This window comes from Cordyceps fumosorosea, assembly GCF_001636725.1.
Source record: "Cordyceps fumosorosea ARSEF 2679 chromosome Unknown scaffold_4, whole genome shotgun sequence".
NCBI classification, from domain to species: Eukaryota; Fungi; Ascomycota; class Sordariomycetes; order Hypocreales; family Cordycipitaceae; genus Cordyceps; species Cordyceps fumosorosea.
The window spans coordinates 1343032-1369875 of record NW_017387304.1 but is presented as its reverse complement, the minus strand read 5'-3'; the positions used below and the strand labels follow the sequence as shown (position 1 = coordinate 1369875).

General features: G+C 55.8%; 12 protein-coding genes across 12 annotated transcripts; 8 read left to right on the top strand and 4 right to left on the bottom strand.

The window, feature by feature from the left end:
• Positions 1-163: 163 nt before the first annotated feature.
• Positions 164-2108, bottom strand: ISF_02615 (hypothetical protein; the record flags this gene model as incomplete). The annotated part of the gene is made up of 2 exons (XM_018846221.1): positions 164-1784; positions 1933-2108. 2 exons carry the CDS (start codon positions 2106-2108, stop codon positions 164-166), a joined length of 1797 nt encoding a protein of 598 aa, XP_018706928.1.
• Positions 2109-3851: 1743 nt separating this feature from the next.
• ISF_02614 (hypothetical protein) lies at positions 3852-5196 on the bottom strand (the record flags this gene model as incomplete). The annotated part of the gene is made up of 3 exons (XM_018846220.1): positions 3852-4343; positions 4405-4963; positions 5021-5196. 3 exons carry the CDS (start codon positions 5194-5196, stop codon positions 3852-3854), a joined length of 1227 nt encoding a protein of 408 aa, XP_018706927.1.
• An 875-nt stretch (positions 5197-6071) lies between these two features.
• Positions 6072-6833, bottom strand: ISF_02613 (Fatty acid hydroxylase; the record flags this gene model as incomplete). Its single annotated transcript, XM_018846219.1, has 1 exon — positions 6072-6833. The coding sequence occupies one exon, from the start codon at positions 6831-6833 to the stop codon at positions 6072-6074; it is 762 nt and encodes a 253-aa protein (XP_018706926.1).
• Positions 6834-7161: 328 nt separating this feature from the next.
• On the bottom strand, positions 7162-8816 carry ISF_02612 (Peptidase S10, serine carboxypeptidase; the record flags this gene model as incomplete). The annotated part of the gene is made up of 2 exons (XM_018846218.1): positions 7162-7703; positions 7784-8816. The coding sequence occupies 2 exons, from the start codon at positions 8814-8816 to the stop codon at positions 7162-7164; spliced, it is 1575 nt and encodes a 524-aa protein (XP_018706925.1).
• Positions 8817-10287: 1471 nt separating this feature from the next.
• ISF_02611 (nitroreductase family protein) lies at positions 10288-10993 on the top strand (the record flags this gene model as incomplete). The annotated part of the gene is made up of 2 exons (XM_018846217.1): positions 10288-10599; positions 10667-10993. 2 exons carry the CDS (start codon positions 10288-10290, stop codon positions 10991-10993), a joined length of 639 nt encoding a protein of 212 aa, XP_018706924.1.
• Positions 10994-12052: 1059 nt separating this feature from the next.
• Positions 12053-12751, top strand: ISF_02610 (Cell wall galactomannoprotein; the record flags this gene model as incomplete). Its single annotated transcript, XM_018846216.1, has 1 exon — positions 12053-12751. The coding sequence occupies one exon, from the start codon at positions 12053-12055 to the stop codon at positions 12749-12751; it is 699 nt and encodes a 232-aa protein (XP_018706923.1).
• Positions 12752-14254: 1503 nt separating this feature from the next.
• Positions 14255-15875, top strand: ISF_02609 (MFS transporter; the record flags this gene model as incomplete). The annotated part of the gene is made up of 2 exons (XM_018846215.1): positions 14255-14467; positions 14538-15875. The coding sequence occupies 2 exons, from the start codon at positions 14255-14257 to the stop codon at positions 15873-15875; spliced, it is 1551 nt and encodes a 516-aa protein (XP_018706922.1).
• A 1705-nt stretch (positions 15876-17580) lies between these two features.
• Positions 17581-19303, top strand: ISF_02608 (hypothetical protein; the record flags this gene model as incomplete). The annotated part of the gene is made up of 4 exons (XM_018846214.1): positions 17581-18306; positions 18357-18438; positions 18482-19114; positions 19257-19303. The coding sequence occupies 4 exons, from the start codon at positions 17581-17583 to the stop codon at positions 19301-19303; spliced, it is 1488 nt and encodes a 495-aa protein (XP_018706921.1).
• Positions 19304-20081: 778 nt separating this feature from the next.
• Positions 20082-20732, top strand: ISF_02607 (hypothetical protein; the record flags this gene model as incomplete). Its single annotated transcript, XM_018846213.1, has 1 exon — positions 20082-20732. One exon carries the CDS (start codon positions 20082-20084, stop codon positions 20730-20732), a length of 651 nt encoding a protein of 216 aa, XP_018706920.1.
• Positions 20733-21342: 610 nt separating this feature from the next.
• Positions 21343-24063, top strand: ISF_02606 (Fungal transcriptional regulatory protein; the record flags this gene model as incomplete). The annotated part of the gene is made up of 5 exons (XM_018846212.1): positions 21343-21376; positions 21453-21680; positions 22541-22892; positions 22957-23528; positions 23720-24063. 5 exons carry the CDS (start codon positions 21343-21345, stop codon positions 24061-24063), a joined length of 1530 nt encoding a protein of 509 aa, XP_018706919.1.
• A 373-nt stretch (positions 24064-24436) lies between these two features.
• ISF_02605 (hypothetical protein) lies at positions 24437-25654 on the top strand (the record flags this gene model as incomplete). Its single annotated transcript, XM_018846211.1, has 1 exon — positions 24437-25654. The coding sequence occupies one exon, from the start codon at positions 24437-24439 to the stop codon at positions 25652-25654; it is 1218 nt and encodes a 405-aa protein (XP_018706918.1).
• A 328-nt stretch (positions 25655-25982) lies between these two features.
• On the top strand, positions 25983-26759 carry ISF_02604 (hypothetical protein; the record flags this gene model as incomplete). The annotated part of the gene is made up of 2 exons (XM_018846210.1): positions 25983-26501; positions 26529-26759. The coding sequence occupies 2 exons, from the start codon at positions 25983-25985 to the stop codon at positions 26757-26759; spliced, it is 750 nt and encodes a 249-aa protein (XP_018706917.1).
• Positions 26760-26844: the final 85 nt, after the last annotated feature.

Here is a 26844-nt window from a genome sequence, read left to right as displayed (position 1 = left end):
ATTTCCATCAATACGCCAATTTCCCGAGTAATACAATAATGCGGAAACCCAATATCCAAACCGAAGCCAAGGACAAGTCAACCGATAAATGCCGACTTCGTATACGTCTATGTATCCAAGCTTTGCAAAAAAAAAAAACGCCTTGTAGCTTTAAACACACGAATTACTTCTTTTTCGTATCCTTTTCCGGTGGCAGCACTTCTGACAGAGGCACTCTACCGTCCGCTTGGTGATATAATCCCATCGCTTCATCGTGCGATGGAGGGGCAGACATGGTGTCTGGTGTAGCTGCAAATGACGAAAAGAGGGCTGCATTCGAGCTTTCCGGAGGCACATCACTGCTGCTTGATCCCGGTGGCCTTCCGTCCGCCTGATGAAACAAGCCCATACTCTCCTCGTGTGAGGGTAGCACACTAGAGTCCGCCTCGGACGTCGGGGGTCGACCGTCGGCTTGATGGTACAAGCCCATTGCTTCATCGTGGGATGGCAATGAGCTGGACAGTTCTGATTGCGGCATGCGGCCATCTGCTTGATGGTAAAGACCCAAAGACTCATCATCGTCTTCTGTCGTACTGGGGAGTTGCGGTACAAGCTCATCTAGGCTCCGCTGTGATAGTTGGGATGATTGTGGCGAAGAATTGCTAACCGATGGAACTGCCGCTTGATGTGTTATTGTTCCGGGCTGATTGGCTGATAGCTCATGGCCCTCTCCCGATAGTCGCGTCATTTCGTCGGTAGCTTGTGAGGCAGAAGGGGGAATAGGTCGTCTGATGATTGGCACATGTAGAAGAGAAGTTGCGGTGACAGAGGAGACGACATGATGGGAAGCTGGCGGAGAATATTCGGGAGGTGCATCGGCGACACCGTCACAGGAAAATAAGCTTTCTGGGCGTTGGTGTACGGGCGACAGAGCTGGGGTGACGGCGCGCTCCGTCATCGGCGTGGCTATTGTCGGCTCTGGGGATAGGAATTCCGATGAAGCTACCTGGCTTTCACGGTCTCCCAGGAGCAAGGAAGTGCCAGTAGATGAGAGACCAGTCTTCTTCTCCAGCCCGAGATAATAGAGAATAACAAGAATGATGAAGAGGGGCCATGTCTTGAGAATGACGGACAATATTTCGTTGAAACTCGACCCAGCCTCAACGAATGGGGTAAACAAGAACGGGCTAACCGTTTGAAAAATGATGGAGTAAATGTCAAAAGCAGCACGTACAATCCAGACGCTGCAGCAAGCAATGAGGTATCGCAGAGGCTTCTGTAGCGACTTCGAGGAGCGAAGTTTGCGCCGTAGCAGGCAAGACCGAACAAGCATGGATATGGCGAGGAACGCGAGAACCGCCTGGCATGTCAAGTTCATGATAGCGGAGGCGACGTAGTAGTTGTTGTAGAGTCTATCCCAGGCAATGCCGTTTGTGGAGGAAATGATTTCCGAGAGAACAATATGATAGAGCTCAACACTGAGAACGGCAAGAGAAAGAATACAAATGCCAAACGAGACGGCGTAAGCGGAGTATCGTGACCACTTGTGGCGACGAATGTGTTTTTCGTCGCGGGGAGCAATATATCGAATGCATCGGATCAAGCTAGCGAGGGTGAGGAAGATAGTGAGCTCGGCAAAGACGTTGAAGCAAAGAGAAAGAGCAGAGGCGCCAGTCGCTATGCGAGTGACCAAAACGAGTGGGTCCTCCTCTGTTGTTTCGTCATCAAGATAGTCATAGTTGGATTGATAAACGCGCGAGACGAGGGTGACGGTCGCGATTTCGAGGAGGCTAAAAAAGACGGCACTGTTGAGGGACTGCGTTAGAACATCGAGTCCCAGAATATATCCTCCTCTCTCCCTTTTCCCTTCTTTCGTTTCTCTCATTTTCCTTTCTTTCGTTTCTCTCATTTTCCTTTCTTTTTCTGCAGCATGTTGGGGCCATAATCACATACATTGTTTGCATGACCCAGGCTATCTTGACCCAAGAAAAGACCCTGCGTGCATGGTCGCGGCGGCGACGGAGGCGGAGCGCGGCGCAGATGGTGAAGCATATCGAGGCCACCAGGGTGATGAAGAGGATGGCATCGGTCACGAAGTGGAAGATTTCATATCCGACGATGGCGGACATGGTGTCGATGCAGAACCGTGCGGAAACGGCCTGCCTCGACTCACATTCTCAAGCGGGCGACTTGCTGGGGGCGATCGGAACGGAGCGCTGGCGGCGGGCTGCACGAGTATATCGTGGTTCGCGGAGTGTTGACGGACGAGGAGTACAGCGGGCGTGTTGCGACAACTGCCCTTTTTTGCGGCGGGCGACTATGGGCAGGGACAAAGACGGGCTTCTCGTCGGGCTCGGGCGTCGGACGCGGACGGGAGACCTGCGGCGTTGATTGTACGAATACGGTGGAGAAGACGCTGAGATGCCGCTGTTCGTCGAGCGAGAGCTAGGTTGCCGCGGCTGTTTCCGTCTCGATGGATGATGATGAGAAGAAAAAAACCGACGAACGATGGATTGTGCAAGGACAGAGCAAGATTGCAAGATGGTACCTCGGAAATCTTGGCAGCCCAGCAAACGGGCAGGCCTGGGGGAGGGAGACGGTCCTTGCTGCGCCTCGAGGCCTGGCACCGATGCTGCACAATGTGCTGCAGCCTCTCCCTCCCGAGCCCCCATGGCCATGGCCCCTCCAAGTCTCCGTAGACAAGGGCCGTCCAACACGCTAACTGGTGGAAAGAGGGCTTGCCAATGCGCTCTCTGTCCACTAGAAACCCCTGTATAGATCCTCTACAGTGAGGGGCCAGCTCCAGAATTCTCTTGGCGAGACGACTTGCCATGCCAGTAGCGGCAAAAAGACGCACTCCGCGAAGCCATTGATTCTTCTACCTTGATTCAAAGAATCCCCCTATTTATTCTCTTTTTTCTGTGTAACGTAATGAAGCGGGCGAGCTGAGATCGATCTCTGCTGTGTTCCAATAAACCAGTCTGCGGATGCTGCTGCAGTGGTTATCAGGTTGCACAAAACCGCCTGGCCGTTGCATGTCAAACGCTAGCCCGCGAAACCTTGTTCCCCAAGCACCGCCATTGTGGCTTGACCGACTTGTGGTGTGTGGCTGCGTCGAATTATTTTCTCTCGCTCGGGACAAGTTACAAGTCAGAAAATTGTTCCAACTTCCAAACACCAAATACAGGCCCTCCTGCGAAATATGTTTCCTCTCGGCAAGTCTCACAATACCAGGCACCTGGTTGACGCTAGATAGTTGCCCCAACTCTACTAGCTTTGTGTTGTTCCCGCTCCGCTCCGTGCACCACTTGCGTCTCTGTTTGAACTAAGTTACCAGTAACGAACGATTCCTAACACCGTCGCATCCCATCCCCCCACTAACCCACGGCGGTGACGCGCAATCTCAACGCTACCCAGCGCCGGGGTTCCGCAAGCTCAGCATCCCAGCCGCCTCTCCAACTTCTCAGGTCCTCCGGTGGCACGCAGCGTAGCGTGGGATATCCCCTTGAGCCATGACTTCAGTGGTGGTACGCAAGGCGGTTGAGGGGAAACGTCTATGAGTATATAAATAGCCTTCAAGATGTGGTCAGTCTGCTGCACGAAGAGGCGGGTAGGGCCAGTCAACGAGAAGATGGGAATAAAATTTTAAATAAATATTCTGGCAGAAAACTTCCATCAATGTGGCTGCGGCGCTGGCAGATCGGGTTTGCCTTGCAATACCACCAGCTGCCACCAGCAAGGTCTTCGGTATCAAATTGGTATCATTAATTTGCGAGCAATATTCAACTCTTCGTCTTTTTTTCTTCGGCTCAAATCATCAGTCTCGGGTCATATCCCGTCATCCTTGTTCCAACTTCTTCCAAGCCAGTCTGTTAGCCATAGTGTGGCTGCTGCTGCTGCTGCTGTTGTTGCTGGTACTGCTGTTGCTGATATTGCTGCTGCTGCTGTTGCTGGTACTGCTGTTGCTGATACTGCTGCTGCTGGAACTGCATGTCCTGCTGAGGCTGCGCATAGTAATTTTCCAGTTGCGCCTGCGCACTCGACGTCGGGGCCTGCTGCGGTGCAGTCTGGTGAGTGACCTGGTATCCCCACGGCGTCTGATATACCGTCTCGCCAGCGGCGGCTTCTTTGGTCAGGAATGTCTGCTGCTTCGACCACACGCCGCCAATCTTCTTGCGTCCGAGGACAAACAGAATCAGCAGGATCGTGGCGTACGGCCACGTGCGGAAGAGGACGCCCGTGACAATGGTAGCCTCTACACCCGGCACATCGGACGAGTTGAGGTAGAACATGATCAAGATGATGATGTTGTAAAGGGGCTGCGCCGCGAAGAGAATAGCGCAGGCGAGGAAATAGTTGGAAGCCTGTGAGATAAACTTGTCAGCATGAGAGTTTAGTATGTGTTCCCTGGCTGGGAATTCGTACCGGTCGAGTATGAGGCGCCGACTGGCTCAGCGCCCGCGTCCGGACAGCCTGGCCCAAGACCAGCATGGACAGGAGGAGCCAGATGCAGTTGAGCGCAAAGTCGATATCGCTCGTCACGTTCTCAATGTTGTGCAGATCCACCGCGTCAACGCCATACAAGTCGCTCACCGAGCGTCGTCCGGCCATTGAAGGCGCCCGAGCCTTGGCTTCATCGAAGACGTGCGCCCAGTAGTAGCAGCGCACGCCAAACAAGCCGATCGCGAGCACAAACGTCAGGCCTCCGGCACCCCACGCGGGCAACGACATCTTGGCCCAGCCCGCCGGCACCTCGCCGGTGCCGCCGGTCGAGCGCGCCGCAGCAAGGCCCGCAGCAAGCGACACAAAGGTGGCGAGGAGGAGCACGCGGACGCCGGCCTCGCAGAGCATCCAGATGGCGTCGAGGAAGCCGCGCGCCTGGGTGAGGCCCTCCTGCTCAGACTGAAAGAACTCGATGTGGCGGTCGGTGAAGCGGCTGTAGACGGTTGCGATGATCAGGCCGCCGCAGAGGACGAACAGTGTGCTTTGGGCGCGCTTGGTCAGCATGCACGCGGCGGGGATTGAAATTGACTTGACTTACAAGGTGAAGAGGGCGAGCGAGTAACGAGCCCATTTGACCCAGGTGCGGGCGGCGTCGCCATGGCGGCGGACGAAGCAGAACTGCAAGACGGTGACGAAGGCAAGGAGGAAGAATGTGGCCAATTGGAGAACCGTCGCTGCCATGTACAGCTTGGTGCCGTGGGAGAAGGGAATCATGGTGACTGCGTATCTCAGGTCTCGACGAGGGCGACGACGTAGGGTCACAGATTCGATCGGGGGTCAGCCTAGCTGACTGAGTCTTGAACGGCGGGCTTCTTGATAGAATTTGCCGAGCCTCGCACAGCGAGCATCGAGAAGGAAAACAAAAGATGGCAGGGGAAAGGCTCTCGACCATCGACGCGGCACCAGCAGGGCTTTTCATCAATCATCCATCCCACTATGCTGCATGCTTACCAGTCACCCACCATCACAGAGTAGCCATAACTGTCGGGCGGATGCATCGAGCAGGCGCCCGGATGCAAGGCAAGCTCCACCGCGGAACTTGATCACATCTGTCTGGGGCATGAGGATAGACATCTTGGTTCGGTCTGGTGTTGTCTTTTCTGCACAGCCCCGGAGACCCTGGCCGATGGCTGCAGATTGTCCCGTCCACCCACTTGGAGCCGGCGAATCTGCGTTGAGGATTAAGCGCCCGACTTGCCGAAGTCCCGGAGAGCATTGGGCGTTGGCGAATTAGATTGGATAATGACTTCATCCGTAGGTGATGCTAAAAAGAAATGGTAATTTGGGTATTATTCTCTCTGTACGTATTATTTGTAGTGCCAGATTGTGATCCAACCCGTCAAAGTGGTGCAACTTGGCCGACAGAACAATGTAGCATACTACGTTACAACCTAGCTGATGAATATTGCAGCTTTCGCAAGCTTTCAAGAACGATTATCCTTTGTCTGTTTGTTTGTTTGTTTTTTCGAAAGAAAAAACCAGTTTCTTTTTATGCAACTGAAAACGCAGATTCGCAGCTAACAGACATTGCCCAACAGCCAACAGGTCATCGCCCTGTCTTAATAAACCGCCAGCATAATGCTCACAGGCTACTGCTTCTTCTTCTTTTTCGCCTTATCCGCCCGATCCGCCTCGTCCGTCCCGTGAAGCCAGTCCAGCAACCCGATGCCACCAAAGTACACGTCGAACCGCTCGTGATGCCTATCGTGCTTCCGCGCCAGGCCGCCGAAGAAGTCGTAGCCGCTGTGCACCGTCGCCGTCTCGACCAGCTGCAAGGCCACAAACACCCAGAGCGTCAGGACGTGCGCGCGCAGCAGCGCCGGCGGCAGCGCGATCGGCAGCGCGTTGGCGACGACGTGCTCCAGCGGGTGCGCGTACTGCGATGCCAGCGCGACGGGGGCCGTGAACCGGTGGTGCGTCTTGTGCACGCGCCGGTACAGCGGCCGCCAGTGCAGCAGCCGGTGCGCGTAGTAGAAGAGCGCCTCGCGCGCGAGCGCCGCCGCCACGAGGTCCCGCGCGACTTCCCCCAGCGACGGCAGCTCGGCGGTCACGCGGAAGACGGGGGGTTGGCCGGAGTGGGTGGCTGCGGCGGCGGCGGCGACTTGGAGAGCCAGGACGATGGCTTGGTTCCGGAGTGCGATGCCGGCGGCGTGCGCGATATCGGCCCGAGTTGGTTGCTTCGGCGCCGGCTGGATCTTGTGCGTGGCGGAGAAGGACGGCGCGAGCGCGTCGAGCGAGATGTAGAGGAGCGACGGCAGCCACCAGAAGACGAGCTGGACCAGCTGGCCGCCCACGATGTCGATGACGTGCGGGTTGTAGGTCGCCACGATGTGCTTCCAAAGCGCTTCCATGGTGAGGATGGACAGGCCGTGGCCGTGGTTTGGGGTGTGATGATGGAGCGACGGCTACTAGACATCAGATGAAGATGAGTCCGTCCATGCCGATTTATAAAAAAAAGTCCCATTATTAGCTTAACTATAAAAGAGGAGGCAATTGTGGCGGTCGCCACCGTCTCAATGGTGAATAGCGCCGGCTGCATTATGCCAAAGTTGGGCCGTGATCCCGCTGACTAGCGGTTCATCACTGAAATCCGGGGTAATTTCCACTCTATACGGAAAAGCACGGACATTTATTTATATGCTGCATTATAAAACTCGGACTATATGCAAGCTTGCTTTATTATCGCCATTCATTGTGTAGCCATCGCTGCAGAATATGGTAGCTCGCCTCAGGGACGTCGCCAGGTACCATGTGTCCCGCATCATCCACAGCCATGAATACCAGTCTTCCATCCTTGGTTCCCTTCCATGATCCCGTTCCCTTGACCTCTGCTTTTTCGAGGTTGTGCCAATCGGCGGCACGATACTCGCCCATGCGGCTCCAGATGATGCGCTCATACTGGGCAATGTTGCCGTGCGTGTTGATGCCGGCATCAAGGTTCCCGTTCAGGGCCATGATGCGGATATCCCCGATGCTCTTGCCGTCATCAACGAACTTGGGCGTCTTGTAAGCGTCGAGGATGTCTGCGACCTTGGGTGTGGTGGGAATGCAGGCCGAGCCGGACGCGGTGTAGGCTGAGTTGAGCTCCATGTTCACGTCGTGGAAGGTAAAGGACTTGGGGAACCTGAGCGCCTTTTTCACTTCTTTGCGATTCAGATACTCGGTAAAGTTGCCCATCTCTGGGTTCGGGCAGAGAGGGTGACTCAGGCAACGGCGGTGGACTTGAATACAGTTAGCGCTCATAATTGGCGAGATCGTTGCTTCCCAGTTATGCTGGTTGGGTGACTTGAGAAAGGCTTACTATGATATGGGTTGCGTTCACCCTTGTCAACCAACTGGTCATAGTAAACGGTGATCTTCTCCTCGGCGTAAGCGAGTACACCCGCGCAAACGTTGGCATCGAGTGATTGCTCGCATTGCCGGGCAAGCTTCTCATAGCCTGGCAGGGCCGCCAGCATCTTCTCGCATTGCTCTTCCGTCAAAATTCCAGCTCCACGCTTGTCCTTGCAAAACAGCTCATAGGATCCCCCGAAAGGTCCACCAAAATCGAGTACGGCATCAATCAGGATCATGGATGTGATGTTGCCCCAAAAGGCCGTCGGCGCATTGTATCGGCGGGACTCCAGGATATGATAGACGTACGTCGGGCCATAATGACCACCGTAGGATTCAGCCGCGATGTGAATAGGCAAGTGCGCCTTCTCCGGAAACACATCCCGGAACAAGATGTTGAGAAACTCTTGAAAGTCCTCTGCGCCGTCCTCGTCCACCGTGGGCAGCTTTCCGCCCGGGGCGATGCTGGAGAATCCAACGCTGGCAGGCTGGTCGAGGAACACGACCGTGGCGTTGTTGTTCCACGACCACGGGTTCGGCTCCGGGGTCGCGCTGCCGTTGCGGAACATGCACGCGCCCATCTCGGTGAAGGCGCCCGTCATGGATGACCCGCCCGGCCCGCCGTTCATCCAGAAGACGACGGGGTCGTTGGCCGGATCATTGCGGCTCTCAAACGCCCAGAAGAACAGGCGACGCGTGTCGGTCACGTCAATGGTACCGGTCCACTGCTTCTCGCCGTATGAAGGGCACACGGAGCCGTCCTGCTCAACGAGGGCGTGCCGGCCGTGCTTGTAGGCCGGGAGGTCGTCGGCCGCGAAGGAGGAGCCCAGCTTACGGCCGCCGCTTAAGGGCCGCTGGGATTGAGTCCCGAAATCGACATGGTGTTTGGAGCCGATGGCACTCGCAGCCTTGAGTCGAGCGCCGTAGGGGCCAATGGGCAGGACAAGCTGAGCAGCAGCACCGCTGGCAAGGGCCGTGAGGGCAACTTTTGAGATGTGCATTTGAGTCCGGCTGTCTTAGAAACTCGTAATCTCTCGAGATGATAATGATGAAGACGAGTCTGATTTTCTTCACCCTCGCCAGTCGGCTGAGGGATAGAGAGGTACACTATGGACGCGCAATCGCTTGCTGTACCCGTTGATGTTAATCAGGCTGCCGCAGCGCCAACATCCATAACAAGCATAGATTGTTGAACGCTAAGCTTTTAACTACCGGACCGTCAAGTTTGAGAACTAGCTCGATCTGGTTCTCCATTGTGGGGTAATTGCAGTTCATACTGGGTGAGGATTTATATCAGAGGTTCATGCACGCAAGAAGCTCGGCCCAACACGTAAGCTATGTATGTACATAGGTAGGGAGTGGGTGCACCAACAATATTACTTGTTGATTCACTGCAGCAGCTTGTGGTTTGATTGATGATAAAAAATCTATGGCTTTGAATTAGAATATGGTATTCTCCAATAAAGCCTTCGCTGATCTTGTTTGCACATCGTAGTTGCAATAAAGTCGGGGATAGAATCATTGCAAGTTGCTTTAGTCAACTAGCTCGCTATGCAGTGAGAGACACTGCAAAGCAACCTAGTAAAATCGAAGCAACAGCAACTCAAGATTTACCTTGGCATATACAAGCCATAACCCTTTTTAGACACACATCTAGCCCAACGGCATGCACGAACAAGACGCCAAGAGATCGATGCAGCTCTGCAGGGTAGCAGTCCGTAGCCCGGTAGCAGGTGGCGGCCAATGGTGTATCTGCAGACTGCTTGAATAGGTAAACCATAGCGACTAGGGACGTGCCTTTCAGAAACCGGGACAAGGCGAATTTTACCAATACGAACTAGAAGTACCAGTCAGCGGCTTCTTTTCTTTTGTTTGGGACGGCTGATAAGGTGGCAAGCAGAATCTGCCGCTTACCAATGTCAACTAAGCAAAGGCAGATGTGGGGCCGGCGGGGACTACCCAACTATTATTAATAATTTTCCCAACTGGAATAGTGCGGAGTGTATCACGAAGCCCACCAAAAGCATCCCACTTAGGCGTTTGGGACCCCTCTTGACCCCTCCAGACCCTTTGGCAATGGGGGTTTCTTTTGCTGATGAAATCATGACAAAAGCTGTTGGACGTTTTCTAAACTCCGACTCGTGCGTAGCGCGCGGCAGGCACGCCATCAACCATGCGGTTGCCCCGGGTCCATCTCTTTCTGCCGAGACGCTACCAAAGTCAAAAAAATCTGTTGTCACCTCCCTTGATGATCAATCATGCTGGAAAAGCGGCACCTGGGGCACCTGTGGGCTTGTCAGTGTGTGAGAACCTGCGACGTCCCCCGATTTCCGAGCGGTTCCGCTTCAGATGCCCAGAGGTATAAGTAGGGGCAAGGCGACCGCTCAGTCGAAAGAGAAAATGCCTCGCTATTCCAGCATCATCAACATCATCCTCTTGACACTTACAACTCTCATCGCAATCTACATCAAAATGTCCGCCCCCAAGGTGTCCACCAACGACTGGCTCGCCGCCGCCAAGTACCGCCGCTCCGTCTACGGCCTCAAGGGCACGTCCAAGGTCTCGGATAGCCGCGTCAAGGAGATTATCGAGGAGGTCCTCGCCTTCGCCCCCTCCTCGTACAACACCCAGCCCGTCCGCGTCACCCTCGTCACCGGCGAGAAGCACAAGCAGTTCTGGGACATCGTCATCAACACGGCCGAGCCCATCCTCAAGGGCGCCGGCGCGGCTGTGTGGGACAAGATGAGCGGCATCCTGCAGTCGCACAAGGCCTCCTACGGCTCGGTACGTCCCCGCCCAAAATGTAACACCGATTTCATCTGAACATGCACCACTAACGCAACAACAACAGGTCGTCTTCTGGGAGGACACCAACATCACCGAGGACGCCAAGAAGACTCACGCTTCCTTCGCCCACATGTTCGAGTCCTTTGGCGAGCACGCCACTGGTATGAACCAGATCCTCGTCTGGACCGCCCTCGAGCTCGAGGGTCTCGGCGCCAACCTCCAGCACATGAACGGCATCCCCCCCGTCGAGGAGGCGCTCAAGAAGTTCCTCGACGTCCCCGCCAGCTACAAGCTGCGCGCTCACCTCAACTACGGCGATGAGCCGGCCGCTCACAACGACGCCGTGCCCCCCAAGCTGCCCCCCACCGAGACGTTCAAGTACGTCAACTAAAGATATATGAACCAATAGACTATAGACAGCATGATAAGCCACTTGTACATGACGAATACATAGACCAACTATGAAATAAAAAAAAAATACTCAAAAGACCTATACAGATGTAATTTGGGATGATCGATAGGGAATGTATCTACACACTTCGAAAGCCGGTTTTCGAGTAGCTCGGCGTCTCTCAACGGCTACCCTCTCAACGAACTCGGGAACCCTATCCTCGGCAGTCAGGTAGCCACCAGAAGGTCTGCCGCCAGCTTCGTGTTCAACGTGCGACTCGCGAGATCCGATTGACTCCTCTCCATGCAAAGATTCCCGTCGGGGGTCCAGCAAAGTGACCCTCCCGCATGGTCTGGCCCGAGCCGGGGTGACCCAGGCCCTTGACATCACAAGCCGGTAAGTTTGCGACACCTTTCGACGTACTCGGTGCTGCTGCTTCTAACACCGGCTGGTTCGGGTTTAGGGCGGCTATATGCCTGTAGATCATGCACGTCCGGGGATCATGGCAGTGTCGCGCCCGGTGCATTGCGGCGAGGAGCTGTCGATGCTTCTAGAGTGCCTTGATTAGTAGAACTAATACCGTTTGAAAGTCTGGAGCATGATTGGCTCTGAATCTTGGCCAATTGACCCGAAATAAACCTGGAACAACCACGAGGAAGGTTCAATATTTTTGCCGAAGACGGCTAATGAAAGCATCGCCACAGTGGGGAGGGAATCGCTTTGACAGCCCAACAACTTGAACAGCGAAATTGAACGTCTGTAAAATGCCCTATCTGAGCATTTCAAAAAACACCGTCTAGCCAAATTAATAAACGCAGAAGATACATCTATCAGTTCTGACTAAGTAATGCCTTTCAATTCATGAAGCGGCCATCCTCCTGACGTCATCACTGCTTAGATCATCATCAATCAGGCTGTCTCGATTTTGCTTCTTCGAGTTTAAGCTCCAGCCTAGTGAGCGGCTCAAGTCAGTCTTGGCCGCGACGCGCACGCCTTCCCTCCCCTCCCGCCTTCGTCTTCGTCCTTTCCCCTCCTCCATTCAACAAGACAAAGGACACGATGAAGTGCGCAACCCTCCTGAGCCTCGGCCTCGTCGCCATCACCGCCTCGGCCACCCTCGTCGTCGAGCGCGACGCCGCGCCCTACAAGACCGTCATCAAGAACATCACCGCCGCCGTCGACAACCTCGACTCGGCCGTGCAGGCCTACACCAGCGCCGGCAGCGACAAGCAGCCCGTCCTCGACGCCTCCGACGCGCTCGTGCGGGCCCTCGACGCCGGCAAGTCGACCATCGCTTCCCTGCCCAACCTCAGCGCCGGCGACGCGGGCCCGCTCGCGTCGGACCTCGGCGCGCTCAGCACCAAGAGCCAGGCGCTCACCGACGACATCAAGGCGAAGCGCGGCGTCGTGGAGGCGGCGGGCGAGTGCGACGCGGTGCGGGGGAAGCTCGCGGAGATTAGCCCGAGCGCGCAGGCGCTGGTGGACGAGGCCCTGACGAAGCTGCCCAAGACGCTGCAGCCGCTGGCGCAGCCGTACGTGTCGACGTTTAGCAGCACGTTCAACGCGACGACGGACTACTTTTCCGAGGCCAACTGCCAGAACGGCGGCAACGGGACGTCGACTTCGGCGGGAAGCTCGACTGCAAGCCCGACCAGCTCTCAGACGGCCGCGTCCCCCAGCGGCTCCAGTGGCGCTTCCTTGCTGGCTCCCGCATGGATTATGGGAACGGTAATGGCGTTGTTTGCCGTGTGCTATTAGAATATTGTTGTATTATCATGACAGCCAGGGCCACTCGAGGAATGCCGTCGACAAAGATCGGCGTACTTTCGGAGAGCGGCGGCGTTCACTAGTGAATATAAAAAAAATAGCGGCTCTGATACAATCCTCTAATAATACCTTTGTCTGCCATTATCAACAAAACGAACCATTCCGGTGGTACACCTGAACCGGAACTTGAAAAAACTGTCAACACGCAATCGAGAAAGCTTGCCTGTGATTTGGTCTGGTCTGGTAGTCCACTTTATTGAATGCAAGATTCAAGAACCCAACCCTTTGATGAGTTATAAGAGAAGAATGAGATATAAATCCATAGCTTGCTTCGGAAGCACTCACCGAGTTCGCCACTCCTGTATGCGAACAACCTTGGTTCCGTTTCTGTCACGACGACGAATATTGGCACTTTAATAGTTCCATTATCGACCCACCTAATAAAACGTATGGGTGGAAGCTTAAACTTACAGTTGGCCCGAGTTCTCTTTGAGCTCCATCCTCTATCAGAGCCGGTGAGGGATGGTCGCGTGGAGCGCGGAGTCAACAAGGTTGTTTGTCCTCTTTATCTTTCTAGAAAATTGGTCGGTTGGGCCAACTCCTCACTTCTACGTTTCTCGGTGGCTCTGTTGGGACCATTATCTCGAATTCATATGCCCTAGGACTAAACTGATAAAATCGAGCGTGCTCGGCGACGACTAGATTGACTGTGCAGTTGGCCGGGCTGCTTTCTCTGTATAGGGCTGCTCTGGGCAACAGCCACCATCGCAAATCCTCACGACTGAGAAACAGTATTATTCGTGGAATACTGCGACGTGACGGGGCTCTATGAAGAAAAAGACCAGACTGGACGAGACATTTATTGGCAGCATCTCTTGGCAACGTCGAACCAGTGGCTGGGGCGGACTTGGCTTGGCAATTTCTCCTCGGAAAATATGCAGCCTTGCCTGGATTCCGCTCCTGCAGCATTTATTGCACCTCACCTGAAGATGCCAGCGTCGTACCTACCCTTTCAGAGTTGCAGTTATAGTTCTCTCGTAAATCCGACTTTAGAAAACGGCCCGTTAGGAATACTGGTGCATATGGATGAATGGCTCCAAAACCCCCCCACCAAGTTTCGTATTTCCGACAGGATAGACCTGTGCAAGCCACGCTCCGGAGAGAGGCTCCAAATCCACGTGGGCTTTCCTTCAATTTCCCAAATTTTAAACTTGCTGTCCTTCCAAAAGTCCATAGAATAATCCCTGTGCAATTCCCACAAACCCACGCGAGAAGTGGGATGGCGAACCCCATCGCGAGCCTATTTCGCTAACGAGAGGAGGGTTCATCATGTCTTGGCAACAAACTGCCGTTATCTTACCAATCAGATCAGATAACCAGAGGCAAAAAATAAATGACCTGCATGTCCTGATCGACCAAGTATAAACGTTGCGACGTCCCCTCCTCCGCTGCCATGCCTCGGCTTCCCGCAGCCCTTTCCATCTTCTGCTTACGATGAAGAACGAGACTGCGACAGACGTCGTCCCCGTCGACAGCGACCATGAGCAGCCGCGGGCGGACGATCGGCCGTCGTCATCGGCAACGAACCGCGAGACGGCTATCCCGCTACGCATCAAGCTCATCGCCGTTGTGCTCGTCAGTCTCATCGGCTTCGGCTCGCACTGGAGCAGTGGTGTCACGGGTGCGATGAAGAGCACCATCAAGAAGGTACCATTCATTTCTTAATTCCCAGCAACCCAACTTATATCTTCGTGTACACTCACACCCCCGCCCTTAGAAACTTCACATCAACAATGCCCAGTACGCAGTCCTCGAGGCCAGCGAGGACTTCATGAAGACGGCCCTCATCCTCTTCAGCGGCGTCGTCACCGACCGCGTCGGCGGCGCCAACGCTCTCCTCTACGGCAACGCCGTCTACTCCCTCGGCGCCATCCTCATCGCCGCCGCCGCCACCGTCCGTAGCTACCGGTTCATGATTGGTGGTGTCGTCGTGCAGGCTCTCGGCGACATCGCCACGCAGGTCGCCCAGTACAAGGTCTTCTCCTCGTGGTTCGCGCCCTCCAACGGCTTCGCCGCCACGCTCGGTCTCGAGCTCGGCCTCGGAAAGATCGGCGGCTTCGTCGGCAAGGCTACCGCAAACGTCATCGCCCGCCGCACCGGCGACTTCTCGTGGGTGTACTGGTGCGCCGTCTTCATGAACCTCTTCACCAACGTGGCCACGTTCGTTTTTTGGTGGTTCACGCGCTGGTGCCACCGCACGTACGCGCCGTCGGCGGACCCGGCCACGGGCGAGGCCCTCACGGAGAGCAACAAGAAGTTTGAATGGGGCAAGATGCTGCGCCTGCCGTGGTCGTTTTGGCTCGTCGCGGCGTTTACGCTCTTCCAAACGTCCACGGCGTCGGTGTTTACACAGAACGCGACGGAGCTCGCGCAGCAGCGCTTCAACGTCACAGCCGAGAGGGCGGGCTGGTACTCGGCCATGTCGCAGTACCTCGGATTCTTCTTCGTGCCTCTTCTCGGTGTCTTCATCGACGTCCTGGGCAATCGCATCAGCATCATGGTCGTGTGCGGTACTTGCATGCTTCTTTCCATGTGCCTCGCGGCATGGGGGCCGACTGTGCGCGGCACCGCGGCGAGCTTTGGCGTCTACGCATTCGCATCGTCTCTCGGACCAACCGTCATTATTGACAGCATCCGCACGACAATGTGGTATCAAGAAGTCTTCGGGTCGGGGTACGCCATCAAGAACGCCATCAACAACAGCATGAACATCATCATCCGCATCATCACGGGCGTCATCCAAGACCGCGATAACAACAGCTACGATCGAGTCGTCGTCGTCTATGTATTCTTGTCGGTGGGCTCCGTCGCGGTTGCTCTGGTGTTGCTGGTTTGGAGTCGGTTTGACGTCATTCTCGGCCGCCTGCAGTGGACGAGGAAGCAGAGGCTGGCAAAGGGACATCTGATCAACGAAAGAAAGGACAAGTTTGAGCACGACGAGAATGCGGAGAGGAATCGGCAGGTCAGTTTGTGCTGCTTTGGTGCGACGATCGCGCTCATTTTGGGAGCCTGGGCTGCATATTTCTGGGGCGTGGCAACAGGCAACAATCGGTAGATTTCTCAGGGAAAAAGTCAAGTCGGGTATCAGGTTGAAGGGTTCGAAAATTGCACATTGGGCTGGAAAAAGGGTTGGAGCTGTTCAGAGTACGTCATGTGTAAAGAGGACCCTGTGTCATTAGCCCCATTGGTTCTCTTCATCTAAAATTGATCATTCCCTAAGCGAAGCTGCGGCTTTCCCCTTTGGCATTACCTGGTATAGCCCGAATAGTCTCTGTGCAGGCCGAGTATAGTCCCTTACCCAAGCAAGCGCCATTGTTGTAGTCAGGCGGCTGTTTGATCGCGACATCTACGCAACGGGAAGGCCCATGCAGTATCGGCAGCATATCCGGCGCCGGGCTTGCCGATTGGCACCTAAATGGTACGAGGTTGGGCAGTTTTTGGGACGAAGATTGGGCCAAATAATCAAAGCGCACCGTCTGTGCCTGGGCCAACTATAGGCAACGGACGCAAGGCAATTTGTGATCTGCAGCCGGTTTCGTTGCACGGCAGGGCCGGGTCCGGGTATTGGGTTGGGGGCCAGCGGCGGGCTCGGGAGATTTTCCACCACATGGACGACTAGTGCTAGTTTTTGACTTCTAGTTGATTGCCCAGGAGCTTGGCAACGTTTGGCATGGCTGTCTCCATATCACTTATAGAGTTCTTTTCGTGCCCGATGGTTCGTAGAGGAGTAGTAGCGGCCCAACGACACGGCCGGGGTGGGTTGGTTGGTTGGTCAAGGCGATAAGAGTCATGCTTGGACTGTCGAGAAATTAAAGCCGCATAGTCATTAACGGGATGACAAGTTTAGCCTTGGACACGACGGGGTTTGAAAAATTGAAAACAAGGCCAGACGACGTAGGCAAGGGACCAACCAAGTCACGAGGAGGGTGTGGTGGGTGGGCACGAGCGCGCGGGCTGGCTGCAGGTGCGAGTTGCAGCGAAAAGGTGTACGAGGATGGGGAGAGCAGATGGGTGGCAATGGGCGGGTTTGACTACTGCAGCCCAAGGCAAGATTGGTGATTTGAGATGATGTGGGAAGAGATGTGGGAAGAAGAATCTGTGATATCTGTGAAGAAGGCCCCGTAAGGAGGTGTGGCTGGTGCATCATGACGTCGTACCTGGACAAGTTGGCAAGGCACTCAGGAGCCTCCCCAGCACCTGGAAGCCTGAAAAAAAGCCTGGAACCCACATTTTACGGCGCGGCACTTTCCAGGTTTCAAAGGGGCTCTTGGCGGGCTTCAGTGGGCTCCAGTGGACTCTGGCACCGCCGTCTGCCCTTCAAACCACGGCTCGAGGCGGGCGCCAGAAGGGGCCGCAGCGCCACAGCCCAAAGGGTGGCGGGCGGGGCGCGCACTGCCACTTCACGTCATCCATCTTTGCTCTAGATTTGCTCACGACAACTGACTTGGACGCCTCGACTGTACCAGCTGGCCCTCCTCAGCTTTTCAGCCCGCGCACTCACTTTCTTCCAACAAACCCACATTACACATCTCTCACCCGTCCCCCTCTTTTTTTCCCATCCTAGTTTCGTTTTTATCTTCTCCTTTCAACGGCTGTACCCGTGCTTGTCTTGTGCCAACAGCCCCTCGTTTATATACTACATCCACCACCGCCCGCTAGGCGCCGTTTGCCCTGCCTCCCTCTAGATCATCTGCTAGTTACCCCTCCCGTCGTCAACCCCTCACCCAAGCCTTACAACGCCATCAACCGTCGCATCCACCATGAGTCGTGGCGACCGTTACGAGCAAGACCGTTACTTCTACGAGCGTGATCGCGACTATGAGCGTGACCGCGACCGAGACCGCGGATACGCTCGCGACCGAGTTGTCGAGGACGACCGTTACTACATGCGCGGCGCCCGCGGCGCCGAAGTAGAAGAGCGCGACCGCTTCTATGAGCGCGATGCCGATTTTGACCGTCGTCGCCCGGCCTACGAGGAACCCCGCTATGCCGACCACCTAGCCCGCGACTTCGAGCGCCAGGTCGCCTTGGACGAGAGGGAGCGCGAGTTCCGCCGGCCCAGGAGTGACATTTTCGACCGTCGCCCCGAGCCTGGTCCTCTGGTCCGCCGCTCGCCCCCTCCGCCCGCCAGGTCCCGGTACGAGTATGACGAGCGTGACACGTATCGCGAGTCTTACCGTGAGCCCTCCCGCGACCCGTACCGGGACGAGTTTTACCCTCCTCCCGCGCCCCGCTCTGAGCGACCGGAGCATCTCCACGAGGTCGTACGCGAGCGCACCATCGAGCGCGATCGCAGCCCGGCTGGCTCCCGGGTCAGCCGCAGTCACCACTCCAGGTCGCGCAGCAGGAGCGTTTCCAGTCACAGCCGCAGCGGCGGTGGAACCAGCGTGCGCTCAGAGTACCCAAAGAAGGGCAAGACTCGCATCCCCGCCCGTCTCGTCTCAACCAAGGTCATTATCGACCTGGGATACCCTTTCGTGGAAGAGGTTCGTTCACTACCAAAAGCTTCTGTCATTACCAACACTAACCACCGCAGGGAACTACAATTATTATTCAAAAGGCCCTTGGCCAGGAACACATTGATGAGTTACTCCGACTCAGCGAGGAATACACAAAGAGTGAGTATCTAACCCCTCGTTTCACGCTGGACCATGCTAACAGCCACAGCCGAGGTAGAAATTACTGTGCCAGCACCACCACCACCAAAGTCGAATTCCGGCGGCGAGATCATTGAGGAGCGCCGTGAGGAGCGTCATACCCCGCATCATGACGAGGTCAAGCAAGAGGTCATCATCACTCCGGCACCTGCTCCGCCTCCTCCGCAACCCATCTATATCCAGGCTCCGGCTCCGCCCGTGCCTGTTCCCATTCCCGCCCCCGCTCCTCCACCTCCCGCTCCGGTATCGAATGTCCCAATGATTGTCGACGCCCATCCACGCTCCCCTGGCCGTGCCACCGTGGAGGTTGTGGACAAGACGGTCATCCGCGAAGATTACCCTCGCTATCTCAGGGGCGACTATGAAGAGGACACTCTGGTAGTTGGTCCCCTTGTGAGAACCCGCTCGCGCTCGCGCTCCCGGGCACGTTCCGACATTCGTGCTGAGATTCGTGCCCTGGAGCGAGAGTACGAAGGCTCGCGAAGGCACCGCCACCATCACCACCACCGCGATGAGGAAGAGTACGACATCATCCGCACCGAGCGTTCAGAGGATGGCCAACTGGTCGTGTACGAAGAACGCGTTGATCGCATCACCAGCCACCCCAAGCCGGCGAGACTCGAAAAGGACAAGAAAGGTAGGATCACCCTTAGCCTGCCTGCCTACAGATAGATTCGGATCCACGATGCAGCGTGCGAAACATTCTTCATTCTTTGTTTTCTTTTTCAACATTCCTTTCTCTGTCATCGGACCGGCCGCTGACTTTGGTTATCTTCCAGCACCACACCCTGGCCTGCTGCGCGCCATGTTGACCAGCCTCACGTGAGAGTGAGAGATAGAACGGGCAGCGATGCGATTTTTTTGGGTATACACAGGATGTATAGGAATCAAATTGGCAACGAATTATTTTGTTTGATGTTGACGTTTTTTATTTGTTGGGATACCTGAGGTTGCAGCTGTTTTGTTACTGTGTTATTGGAATGACTTATGAATTACAAGACAATCATCATATTCTCAAGACTGTATAGAACCCCGCTGGCCTCAAGCCAGACCGGTCGGAAGTATATTAATCATTAATCTATAAAGCCGCACGTTCGTTTGTATGATGATGCGTCCATCGTAGCACCAAGCTTGCTGCTTTAGGCTTCCTAAAATGGAAGGTAGCTGGCTCCGAGACGAATTAGCCATGATGATCGGCAGTCATTCAGTGATAGGAGGATGAGAAAAGTCTCAAAGTTCAAGACCCTCGGCCAGTCGAGCAATTCTAGGCATGGTCTTGATCGATTGGAGCTGTAAAAACGGCCAGTTCTTCGCAACTGCATCCGCTCAAGTGTTGCCATGGGAAGTAGCCTCCGCGAGGTGGCGAAATTTTGACAAGTTCTGAGTATAGGTAGTCCCCCGACCGATACAACTCAAAGAAGCCGCTACCGCTATTTCAGGCAGCTGGTCGGGATAACAAACAAGGTTATCTTGAGATCCGTTTCGCCCCCGCGGAGACGCCGTTCTCCATCGTTTTCTTCGCGTTTCTGTTTCTGCATTCTTCATTGCCATGTTCTCTCGAGATTCTTGAGGAAGCCACGAAAAAAGCAAGCCCCCTCCACCAAATGCTCGCGCCGGGACCCCCTCATCACCGCATCCGTCTCATTCTCGGCATCATCGCCATCGTCGCTCTCCTCGCCTACTCGACCCCCGCTTTCAAGATCAGACTCGCCGAGATGGCCTCCTCCGCCGCTGTCACCGCCGACCCCATCCCGCAGCTCGCCGTGACGCTGGCGCAAGTCCCGGGCGCGCACCCGCCGACGCTGCGCGCCACCATCACCAACAACAACCCCTTTGCCGTGTGCCTTCTCGACTACGACTCGCCCGTCGACGCGCTCGCCATCGCGCTCGGGCTAGTCGAGCTCACGCCCAGCTCGCCCGCCGACGCCGCGCCGGTCCAGCCCGTGGACCCCATCCGGCCCAACCGCCCATGGCCGCCCAAGGTCGACTACTTGGTGGAGGTGCCTGGCGGCGGCGGCGCGGTGGTCTCGGAGGACATTGCCCTGCGGGCGGCCTACGTGCCGTACGGGGAGCTGGGGGCTCGGTTCTTTGCGCGGATGAGGGGCCCGTGGCGCGCGGTGGTGGCGATGCGGAAGAGCGAGATCACGGAGGAGTTTCTGGAGCGCATCCCGGAGAGGCCGAATACGTACCAGGGCACGTACGAGTCGGATAGGATTGAGATTACGGTGGATTCGGCAGCGGCGGAGCTGAAGTGAGGGAGCAGTCGTAAGAGATTTTCTTTTTGCATAAGACAGAATAACAAAGAGGACGCTACAAGACGTCAATTGCCCACAGTGGCCAATTGCCAATGGGTACTGCATACAGGGACGAGTTAAGATGGATGGAGTTCTGTGACAACGGTATGTCGAACGATGTAGCCGTGCGAGGTGGACAACAGATTTTCGTAGTCTAATCCAATGTGAGCCGCAGGCCAATTTCGGGGTTCAAATAATGTCCTAATTGATTCCGTATAATATTATTTATTTTACGAGAATGTTTACCTGTTATCAATGTTGTTTCTGCCCACACGGAGGCCTATGATTCACGCCAACTCCCCCTACGCCTTAGTTGCCAATGGCAGCTCCGCCTCGAATAGACAATCATGTTCATCCGAGACTCACTGTGAAGTCAATTGCAATTCAGTTGCAATTAATTTCCCTACGTTTGAAACCCAAATCTTTAAGCCACCGGCCCGATTCGGAGCTTAACGAACAGGCCTTGCACGTGAGCCCGGTCCGAACATGCCAGTCAAAAAGGCTCTCTCCGACCCAGAAAATATTTTTCGGCCCGAACTAACAACACCCCCAAGGCTGGCAGCGATGCATCATGCAGTCTACGCGCGACAAGGAAGGCGACCGCCGTTCGTCATCGCATTCATCAATCACAGCCTGTTTCCGCTGTCGGGAACAAAAGGTATGCGCATCTTTCCGACGCAGCCGTGCGTTTCAGTGCCGCCGAGAGGGCTAACGATTCGGGCCGGGGCAGCTCAAGTGTGACCGCGGACACCCCGTTTGTGGCCGGTGTAGTCGCCTCGGTGCCGCGTGTGCCTATCCAGCACCGCCGGACCGTCGTGGCCCGCGCGGCAAGCGCAAGCAGAGGCCGTTGCGAGCAGGAGGCCAGGGCGTCCGCAATGGTGCCGGTGCTGATGCTCGCCCGGGGGCAGCGTCCGGGTCGCGGGAGACGTTATTGTCTGGGGACCTTGGAGACCGTCCTGCTCCCCCATCTTCGGCCCCGAGACTCGGTACTCCGGTAAACCCCACGGAGAATGTCGCGTCAAGTGATGATGCGGCAGGAAGCACAATCACTGGCTTAGCGACCGAGTACCCTGTCCTTTCTGGTGTAAGTGCTGGTGGGGGAGGATGCATATATACCCGGACCAGTCGTCGAGATGTACTGACTTGCTGCTCATCAGTCGTATCAAAATCAGCTGCGCAAATCTGCCTGGCTCGTAGGCGAGTCTTCTCTCGATTCGAGCCAGCCGCCCCCTTTACCACCTACCTCACTTGGCCTTGCCCTGCTCGAAGTATATTTTGCACGCATTTATAACGCGTCCATCACATTTCATAAGCCGCTCCTGTTTCAACAGTACATCGAGGGGAAGGTTCACCGAGCTCTTCTCCGAGCGCTGTTTGCGATGGCCACCCTGTATGCTCGCCTCGCATCAGCACCAAAGAATTTTAAGAGCTGCGCTAACGCAACCATCTCTAGTTTTCTGCATCCAAGGATCGATGAGAGGAGATCTGCAACAGCTTCAAGCGAGGAACTAAGAGTTCTCAGTATATACCAACCCTGCGGGCTGCCTTGGGCCAAGGCTGCCATGGCCGAGGCCGTGCAGTTAGTCATGCACTCTCCTTCTCTCATGGTGGTTCAGGCAATACAGACCGTACAGCTCTATTGGTTTGGCGTCGGCCAACCGATCTCGGGGGATTTATGCATATGTAAGCCTTCCAGTTTTCATATGACGCGCACCGTCCAATTTGTGCCTGGGGTCGATGTTCTCGTACCTATGCTAACAGGACCCCAGCTCTTGCGTATCGAGCATGCCAAGTGCTCGGATATAACCAGAGACTTTCTCAGGAGAATGAGGGCTCCAGCGAATTGATTGAAGTCGAATTTGGCCGGCGATGTTTCTGGGCCTGCTGGCTGTCCACCTGCATTGTGATGGAGCCGCAGGCATACATCGACTCCGCGTGGAAGGAAGCCGCCATGCTGCCACTGCCAGGCACTATTGCCTCTAGCTCCCGAGGCTGGAGAGTGAACCATAATCAGGTCATGGACAAGAATTGGCACACAATCTCGGTGCAGCCCAAGTCTGCGACGACGGATAGTCGACCAGCTACTGCTGCAGGTTCCTTCATCAAAATGGTTGGAGTTTGGTACGGGCCTTGCCTGATTTCAAAGAGGAGAATTTCATGCTAACACTACTACTGCGCACCCCAGGGCAAAAGTCCAGCTTCTCTGCAAAGACCGCCCGTCAGCAATCACCACCGGTGAGGTCAAATCTGTCCATCACTTCTCACAATTGGCAACAATACTCTTCCACGACGCTACTTCTGCTAGACGCTCAACTTCCCAAGAGGAGCATACGATTGAAGTCCAGAACCTGCACATTTTCCACGATGCCGTGTACCACCAATGCCAGATCGTTCTGCACTCTCTGCTTGTTCCCCTCTTCTCCGGCATCCCCGCCGATCGCTACATCGACAACCATCGTCAGGCACAAGTGCGGGCAGCAGAAACGGTCTTGAAGCATGCGGACCAATTCGCGCAGTTATTGGCGCCCTATCTTAGCGGTGACGAAGATGTCTCGCGTTTGCCTCCTCTTGTTGGCTACGGCGCATTCGTCGTTGGCATGGTGTTCCTCTCGACAGACGCTGCTCGACGCAACCAAGTTGTGACGGAGACACCGACCAACACAGATCAACGTACCGACAGATTACTTGCCGCCAAACAGATCGTGCAAGTGCTGGACATCTTGAGGCCTTCCTGGAGACCCGTGCAGCAACCGGCAAGTACCTATCCTTTAGCTGATGGATTGCGGGATTGTGAACATGGTGTTAACGTATCCGGAAACAGTGGGAGGTACTTAGCTCTGCACTGCAGCCCTACCTGTCGAAATTATCCGAAAAGCCCAACACGCGTGAACGTATGGGCAACTCCCCATATCGATGACAGAATTAAATGAAAGCTAATACGCAATCAGGCCAACCATTGCTAAGAAGTAGGGACGAGGCCCTGTCAAGAACGAGAGACGCACCCGGTCAGACCGAGAGCGTCGGCGGGGCGCACCCTTTTACCCCAGAAGCAGGTAGCAACTTGGGAGAATATGCGATGGGAGCTGGCAATCCAGCCGCTGGTTCGGTCAGTGATGCCTCTGCACTAAACGTCGGCTTGAGCGAAGTGGCGGCCGTGCCGTACACCAGAGAGACTGATCTCTTTACGGACTCCGAATGGTACGGCATGTCTCTGGCAGAGGTAGGAGTTGAGCAATTGGTGGGATACGAGCCATCTAGCCTATTTTTGCAGGGCTGGAATGCATTTAGTTGAATATGTAAAGCTTAAAAGCCATTATACGGTTGTTCTGCTCGAGTGATGAGGAGTTTCAGTTGGATAGTACAGCTTGTGGGAGATTTTTGATGGAAGTCGGCGGACTATGAAGTAATTTATTTAAAGTCTCCGCTCAGGTCTAGTGCATCAACTTTTTTAAGGGGCCTACTTTTGTCTGTACTTTCGTTTGATTGCCTCCGGTTGTGGTGTTAATTGCCAGTCATGTGTCGCGGTTCGGGCCGGTTACGTTCAGCCCGTGCAGTTCAGCGCCGAACGGTTGCCACCATCACGCTCTCTTATAAAGTCTACGGCGTCGTCGCTCCTTCAACGGCATCTGTCGCAAACAAGCAAAGCACCCTCCAACACCGCGCCCATGACTATCGACTGCTTCTTCAAATCAAACCCGACGTTTAGCTTTGAGGCGCTGCGTGCCGCGGGCTATAGCAACTACGGCGGCGCAGACCTTGCCGAGGTGGTTGCCATCTGCGCGCGCATAAGCCCTGGCAACGAGGACGACTGGGTGCGCGGGTGGCAAAAGGCTGCCGAGCGCGCCGCTTCACAGGCAGAGCGCTCCGCCTCAGTCAAGAACAACGAGAGCGCAAGGCAAGCTTACCTGCGCGCATCCAACTACTTCCGCACGGCGGAGTTCTTCCGACGGGAGGATTATGACAAGGACGAACTAGCACAGTTCTTGTACGCGAGTTCAGAGGAGTGCTTTGAAAAGGCCATGGCGTTGTCCGAGTACGCCTACGAAGCAGTCGCCATCCCGTACGAGGAGACGACGCTGCCAGGCTACTTTGTCGCCGTGGACAAGACGGCGAAGCCGCGCAAGACCATCGTCTTCAACGGCGGCTACGACTCGACCAGCAGCGAGGGCTGGTTCGCGATCGGGGCGGCCGCGCTGGCCCGGGGCTACAACTTCCTCGCCTTTGACGGTCCCGGCCAGGGCGGCGCCATCCGCAACCAGAAGCTGCCCTTCCGTCCGGACTGGGAGCGCGTGCTCACGCCCGTCCTCGACCACGCCCTCGCCCGCGCGGACGTCGACCCCGGCCGCCTCGTCGTCTTCGGCTGGAGCATGGGCGGCTACCTAGTCGCGCGCGCAGCCACACGGGAGCACCGCGCAGCGGCGCTGATCCTCGACGACGGCGTGCTCGACTTTGGCGCCGCCTTCCGCGCCCGGCAGCCGGCGTTTGTGCAGCGGCTGGTCGAGCAAGGCTACGACGGCGTGTGCGACTGGCTGTCTGGCGTGATGGCGGCGATGGACACGGGCGTCCGCTGGGCGCTGCGCAACGGGCGGTGGACGATGGGCGTGCGCTCGGCGTCGGAGCTGGCGAGGGCGACGAGGGCGTACACGCTGGTCGGGAGCGGCCAGGACATCAAGACGCCGTGCCTGGTGATGGACGCGGAGAACGACCACTTCCTCAAGGGTCAGCCGGAGCTGCTGCGCGAGACGCTGACGTGTGAGAACGAGTTTGTGAGCTTGAAGGCGGAGGAGGGCGCGGACACACACTGCCATCAAGGCGCTTTCTTCCGGACGCACCAGGTCATCTTTGACTATCTTGCAAAGCGTATCGGGGTGAACGGTGCGTGAGGTGTTGGCCGGTGTATTTTTATGTAGATTTGTTTGAAATACAAGATAATTCTCCTCTTTGCAGACACTCAAAGAATATATTGTCCAAGAGAAAATGGATCGTAGGGAAGCAAGTGTTTTCTGTGCCAGTATCCGTACCAACAAACACCCTGTTGCCCCACTACAGCTTCAGCGAAAGAGACTGCCCCCTTGCTTCGCAGCATTCACCTGTCAACAACCAGCACACTGCTGAATATCAGTCAACGAGACTGACGTCGTCATGCAAGCTCCGATAGTCTTATAGCAATCGGTGGTGGTTTTACGCCAACCTCCACACTGGCAGCAGGAGATGGCCTTTGCCGAAATCACCGTCTCACCCAGCACGCCGATGCCCAGGGATTACAAGCTCCTCCGCAAGGGCTACGCATTCATGACGGCCCTGTGTCGCCGCAAGACCATGGCCGCCGGCCGGACCCTCTACGTTGTGCGCTCCGGGTCTACGACCATCGGTCTGCGCGCGCCCCGACACATCGTTCACGAGACCCTCCAGGAGGAGCGCCAGACGCGCGACGCGCGACGCGACGCGGTGACGGCCCGCAACGAGACCACTCGGTGCGCCTTCGCCGCGGCGCTGCGGCGGCAGTTCCCGGGCATGCCCGCGGAGGACGCGGAAAAGGTGCTGCAGCGCACGCTCAGGAAGCGCAGCGGCAGGGTGGGAAGGTCGTCGAAGCTGGGCATCGAGGACAAAGTGCGCCTGGCGGTGGTGGCGCATGTGCGACATGCGCATACGGAGTATGATGGGCTTGTCGGGAATGAGCAAATGAGCCGTGAGAATGCAAGAAAGGAAGTGTACGACTCCGTACAGCAGGTTCTTGAAAGGTGGGGGAATTTTTAGAAGCCATCTTGGCTGCTATTCCGTTACTACCTCTCATCGGATGAACTGCCTCTTTCTACGAGGGGGCCTAAGTCTGTTGTCTACTTTCAGACAACCTTGCTCCGATATTGCCTCTTTCTGTTGAGCCTTCGTCTCCAAGCTGATTATGCGCTCCAAATCGTACTACGTATTACGGCGGAACAGGCACGAATCGCGAAGAAAGCCCAAATTGATGCAGGCGGCTATGTATAGCGAAAAGAAGTTCTCCCCGAGCCGACTGCCCACTTATCAGAGACAACAGAAAGAGCAGTATATGCCAATCTCAAGCAGTGCGCTT